A 6,102-nucleotide genomic window follows, 5' to 3' on the forward strand; every position below is an offset into this window, starting at 1 on the left:
GAGAATGCCAATTACCACACTGACTAAAGTTTGAAAGTCAAGTGTCAAAAGTTGGGAAAACCAGGTTTGTTCTACTTTGAATGGCTTGACTCCTCACCTCTCATCTGGGTAGTTCTGAGAAAAGGGCTGTCTCTGAGAGGAATGTAGTGTAATGTTATCCTAACTCTATTCCAGTTAGGAATAGAGTTTCTAAATGCCCTGATGCATGACTGACTTATTCTCCCTCCCTCATTCTTTCCCGATGAACCGCTCTGTTCAAACTGAATGTTGGCCAACATTGCTCTCATTCTTCCTCCTGGCAAGAGTGGCATCCTAGGGTCCTAGGGCCCACAAGTAACACAAGAATTCTAAAACCTAGTTTCAAAGAGTACCTACTTAAGATTTCATTCACGTTATTGTGGTTCTAGTAAGGATTAATGTTAAATTAGAAGAGACACATATTAGAATATCCATATACTTCCCTGCTGTTCTGAATCCACATGAGAATACAGGCAGGCCTACACTTGAGATGTTTTGACACTTTATTTTTATAATTATTAAGAAATTATTAATTTTATAATTATTAAAAGCTATCAGTGTCTTCAGGCTTTGCATCTCTAGCACAAGGGTATCATCTTTCCCCTGAGTAGCACGTCTTCATTCCCAGGACAGAAAGTACACATTGCCCTGCATGTCTCCCACGGCAAGCTGCAGGGTGGAGTTAGCGCCCAGCCAGGGTTCCAGGCAGCTCACTGACCCTTCGCATCGGAACAGGCCCAGCTACGATGGGAACAAAAATGGGGGAGGTGAGGGCTAAAGCCTAGGGCCTCCTTAATAACTTATTTTTTTCTCACATTAATTCTGTTTATTTAGAAATAGGTTGGTCACACATTGCAAGTGATTGAAGAAAACAGAATTTTGATGTTTGACCCTTTCTTACCCTAAGGTTGCTGTCTTGTGACATCCCTTTGGGATAGGTGTGCACACACAGAGAGACAGACACAGACACACAGACACACATACACACACTTACCAGCTGCATACTGGGTCTCTCCCATATCTTAACATCTCTGTCCTTTGAAGCTGTCACCAGCAACTCAGGTAGCACATGGAGGGCTGTGACAGAGCCCGAGTGAATCTCAAAGAGGAAGGAAGAGAGCAAGATAGTGAGTTTTCAGGGGCCCCTCCTCAGGGAACCATCAAAGTGTGCTATGTCAGACCTACAGCTCACCCCTAATATTTCTGACTTTTCCTTCAAACTCACCTTTCTACGCTGCCGTGTATTTAAATGTGGTATTGCCTCGCTGTCCATGCTGGCATCAGATTCCCTTCTTGTAGATTGGTCTGTCTCTGGAGTTTGGATTTCAGGAGTGTTTACTTTTGTCTGCCAGATGTTACCTGTGATCCATTCTCCTTCTGGGTTGCATTTGGCCAGGTTCCATAGCATCCCATCAGAGCTGGCACACAAAAATGAGGACTCTGCCATTTTAAGGACAGAATTAGAGCCAAGTCTCAGGCCTTGAGGGATCTGCCATCCCCCCTGGGCCATCTCCAGGTTCCTCAGGTCCTTCTGTTACCACTCACCAGATTCAGGTTTGGCTTGAGTTATCGATATTAGCGTCCTACTAGGATTCTCTAAGTTTATATTAAAGTTCAGGCTCTCTTCAAACTCTCCTGATTCTTTTTTCCTCTGTGAAAGGATAGGTAATTTTGTTTAGCCTACCCATACCAGTCAACTTGTACTAGACAAAGCAACAGTTTTCTGCTCTGAGCTGGTCAGGACTTTTTAATGATTTTTTATTTTTATGTAACTATAACTTAGATACAATCGAGTACACAAATATACATATATTTTTTGAGACGGAGTCACCCTCTGTTGCCCAGGCTGGAATGCAGTGGCACCATCTCGGCTTGCTGCAACCTCTACTTCCTGGATTCAAGAGATTCTCCTACCTCAGCCTCCCATGCAGCTGGGATTATAGGCTCATGCCACCACACTCAGCTGATTTTTGTATTTTTGGTAGAGAAGGGATTTCACCATGTTGGACAGTCTGGTCTTGAACTCCTGGCCTCAGGCGATCCACACACCTCAGCCTCCCAAAGTACTGGGATTACTGGCATGAGCCACTGCGCCTGGCCAAGTCCACAGATCTTAAACGTACAACATGATGAATTTTTACATTTGCATCTACCCATGCAGTCACCCCCCAGATCAAGATGTAGAGCATTTCCATCACCGCAGAAAATTGCCCTTATGTCCCTTCCCCATTAACGGCAGACCATCACCCCAAAAGCTAACAATATTCTGATGTCTGTCAACTGAAATTAGTCTTGCTTGTTCTTGAACTTCATTTAGGTAAAATTATATAGCATGTCCTTCTTTGTAACTGGCTTCCTTTGCCCAGAATAATATCTATGAGGTATTTCTGTATTATTGCATTCATCAGCATGCAGTATCACATTAATTTTTTTGCCATGTAGCATTCCATTGTATAAATATACCACAAATTATTTATCCCCTTTCCATTTATTAATATTTAGCTATGATGAATAAAGTTGCTATGAAGATTCTTGTACCTGGCTTCCGAGAATATATGTACTCCTTTCTCTTGGGTATATATTTAGGAGTGGAATCATGGGTCATGAATAAGCATTAGTAGGTAATTTTAGTAGGCAGCAGGTCAGGATTTAATAACCTTCTCAGAAAGAAAAGGCTCCCAGGAACCTGCATGTGAAGTGAACAGCTAGCTTTGGCTCACTCAATCCAAAAAGTGATGAACATCTATTAAGTAACTGCTAAGTCTGATGACAAAAACAAGGTGTAGTCCTTGCCCTCAAGATGCTAATATTCACAGGGGCAAGACAAGAGAACATGGGGAAAAATGCAATTGAGAAAACTTCTAGGTTTATGGTTTTCCATGGCTTTTTAAAACAGTAGAGTCCTTTCTTGTACCAATGAAATCTTACATAGGCATCCAATATATAATGTCTAAATTAGAACTGCTCCAGTTGAAGAAGGATTGGAGGATTTACAGCCAACTGCCTTTCCCTTCCCCTATCCTCCATGATGGGCCCCAAGGTGTAAAAACACTGGTCCTAGACAAAAGTTTGTTTTAGCACGCACTCAAATAGGACTTACTAAGAAAGAAAGAACTCCAGGGTCCTTGGGCTGCAGGACAAATATGCCATGCTCCTTGTGGGTGGACAGTATCATAGGATTTTCTCTATAGCTGCTCCTGGTTTACAAGAGAGGAATAGGCTAAGCTCAGGATTTAAAGAGAGGTAAAGAGAGAAACACCTCTCTTTAAGACTCCAGTGTTTTCTTTTAAGTTGGACTCAACCTGAGGATAATCACTAACTCACATTTTGGATCTTACCAGATTTCAGACGGAGCATCCCCTGGCTTCATGCAAAGTAACTTCAAATCCGCTTTGGCCAAGATTAGAAAGTGACCATCAGGAGCCCAGTCCAGACTGGTCAGCACCCCTAAGTCGTCCTGTAGAATTCGGTTCAGATGAAGACTAGCTCAAAAAAGGACACGGACAGAGAAAGATCCTACTTTAGTTAACCTCTCTCAGGCTCCTCAATCCCACATGAATTCCTCAGGATTGAAGTATAAAGCAAAATGTATCACCTTCTCCAAAAATCCTGTTCCATTTTCTGTTTTTTTAAAGTTAGTATTCATCAGCGCCAACCCGTTACTTGCTCAAACTAGGAATCACTAACATTCTTGGCTTTGCCTTCCCTCTCTACCTCCAACTTATCAATAAGTCCTGTGGATGCAACACATGCCTAAATCTTTATGCTCCCTTCTCATCTCCACAGCCCAGGTCAGGCCCACATTATGTCTTTTCTAGGCTATAGCTACAGGTGTAAATATAGTCTCCTTAACTTTAGTATCTCTCTACTACTATCCATCTTCCATACTGCCACCAGAGTTCTCTTTATAAAAGCCAGATAATTATTCCACTCAAAATTCTTAGCACTGTCTCCTCTACAGCCTGAGCCCAGTTTATCTTTTCAATCCAATTTGCCTTACTCCCACCAGGAATTCAAGGACCTGGCTATACCCAGAATATACTACACACTATCTTCTGTACATGTTCCTTCCTCTTCCTGAAACACTGTTCCCTGCTCTTGCTGGTCCAGAAAACTCATACTCATTCTGTAAGTGTCCAACCTTAAATACCAACTCCTTTCCACAATTCTCAAATTTTGAAGCCCCAGGAATGTGTGTGTGTGTGTGCGTGCGCACGCACATATGTATCTTCATTATAGCACTAGTCAGTTTGAATAGTGCTGGTGGTTTAATTATATGCACATTCCTCTACAGCGAGCTACCTTAGTTAAAGAATGAATTTAATCTGTAACTGGTTCATACTGCCTGGCCCAGTGCTTGACATCAAGTAGGCACTGAGAATTATTCATTTACATTGCCAGAAGCAGAAAATAATGTCCTGTTCAGTAACTAACATCCAATTGACCTAGTTCAGAAGTAGTAATTTGGGTAAAATGTCAGGAGAGAGGAGACTACTGTTTCTATCATATTAACCCATCAGCCTGTTTCACCTGAAATTTCCGGGTGCCGAACCCTGCCGCGGTTTCACTTGCCACTCGCTGATTTTCTCATCAGCGCTGAGGACAAAAAAGGTGCGTGTCGAGGACCAGATCAGAGCACCAATGTGGCCTGGGGCCTGGTATACACAACAAGTTCACTTCAGTGCTTCTGACGAGCCAGGATGAACCATCTTTTCCCTCCCAGCCAGATATGCAACTTCTAACCCCCAGTAAATACACAGCCAGGGAAGAATTTACACAAAGAACTGAGGGTACACCGACTCACCTGTGCTGTGGCCACAGCCTTAGCTTCCCGCCACAAGATTAGTTTCCCAGCTTGATTTCCAGATACTGCCATGGAACCATCTGGTGCCCAAGCCACAGCAGTGATGGCTGCAGAACTCCTTGGTATACATGTGTCATCTGGAGAAGAAAGGAAGTGTTTCATTAGGAGCTAAGATATTGCTGGGATAAGAGATATCAGGCTACACTCGACCTTTTTTGTACCAGTAACATATCCTGTCTCTTTCCATGTCTCACTCACCTGCTTCCTTAGGAACCTGCCAGAGTCGTACAGAACCATCCTCAGAGGCAGTCAGCAGGAGGCCTGACATTTCTGAAACAGCAGCTGCACGGACTGGGCCACTGTGTCCCAGGAGGGTGTGGGTTTGGCACACCTAGGAGAAAGGGATGGAGATGGGCTCATGGGAGTGGGCACAACAGAAAGTTATCCCACATATCTTCCCCACCTCCACTGACCCTGGTCCTTGCAGGAACTCACCAAGAGTGGATGCCATAACCGTGCAGCCCCATCCAGCCCAATGGTCACTACCAGAAGCTCTGATCCAGGCTGTCCAGCTGATAATACACAGAGACTGTGTAAGAAGAAGGGATGGAGCAGGGAGAAAAGAGGAGGCAACAGGGAAGGAGAGGTGGCTGACGTTTTGTTACCTGCGCGGGGCTCCAGAGCAGCTGCACAGTGGCTAATGGGTCCTGAGTGGGCAGGGATGCTGGTCAGCTCCACGCCTTGATGGTCCCACACTTTCAAGGTCCCATCCCGGCCCACAGACACCACATGCTCCTCCTGCCCCCAGAGCACAAGATCAGAGCAGAGTCATATTGAGCAGGACATGGGAAACAGAACTTCCTCCACAGAGGTGGGTTGAGCATCAGGGGCATGGAAAATGTCAATGATGGAGGAGAACTCAGGAACAGTGAGGTTGGGTGGCTCAGGACTGCCTCAAGGTCATGATACTAAGATGCTGTGTTTTCATGCTCCCCTCTCTCCCTTTACACCAACCCTTAGCTTCAACACCATAACCCAGTCCCGAGTTTCTTATTTTCTTTTTCTACTTTTTTTTAGTGATAGGGTCTCACTCTTTCACCCTGGAGGCTGAAGTGCAGTAGTTGGATCATAGCTCACTGTAGCCTTGAACTCCTAAACTTAAGTGATCTCTCCCGTCAGCCTCCTGAGTAGCTAGAACTACAGGCATGCACCACGGTATCCAGCTAATTTTTATCTTTACTTTTTATACAGATGGGGTCTCACTGTGCTGCCTAATTTCC

The 6,102-nt window shown here is 44.3% G+C and overlaps 1 protein-coding gene across 3 annotated transcripts in view; it reads right to left on the bottom strand.

Annotated features, from left to right (window-relative positions):
• Window positions 1-511: 511 nt before the first annotated feature.
• The window catches only part of TEP1 (telomerase associated protein 1), a 45,969-nt gene continuing 40,378 nt past the window's right edge, over window positions 512-6,102 (bottom strand). The window contains exons 44-54 of one of the 3 annotated variants that reach the window (XM_037742394.1): window positions 5,488-5,620; window positions 5,318-5,394; window positions 5,081-5,213; window positions 4,823-4,959; window positions 4,549-4,673; window positions 3,357-3,500; window positions 3,119-3,215; window positions 1,564-1,669; window positions 1,244-1,458; window positions 1,013-1,117; window positions 512-759 (exon numbers count right to left, since the gene is read on the bottom strand). In XM_037742394.1, the coding sequence (XP_037598322.1) occupies window positions 637-759; window positions 1,013-1,117; window positions 1,244-1,458; window positions 1,564-1,669; window positions 3,119-3,215; window positions 3,357-3,500; window positions 4,549-4,673; window positions 4,823-4,959; window positions 5,081-5,213; window positions 5,318-5,394; window positions 5,488-5,620 (1,395 nt within the window). In that variant the 3' untranslated portion in view covers window positions 512-636. Of the gene's footprint in view, window positions 760-1,012; window positions 1,118-1,243; window positions 1,459-1,563; window positions 1,670-3,118; window positions 3,216-3,356; window positions 3,501-4,548; window positions 4,674-4,822; window positions 4,960-5,080; window positions 5,214-5,317; window positions 5,395-5,487; window positions 5,621-6,102 lie in introns of those variants that run through there. The other 2 variants (XM_017539584.2, XR_001828412.2) reach the window with 2 other exon arrangements.

Source organism: Cebus imitator, unplaced genomic scaffold, assembly GCF_001604975.1.
Source record: "Cebus imitator isolate Cc_AM_T3 unplaced genomic scaffold, Cebus_imitator-1.0 Scaffold119, whole genome shotgun sequence".
Classification (NCBI taxonomy): domain Eukaryota; kingdom Metazoa; phylum Chordata; class Mammalia; order Primates; family Cebidae; genus Cebus; species Cebus imitator.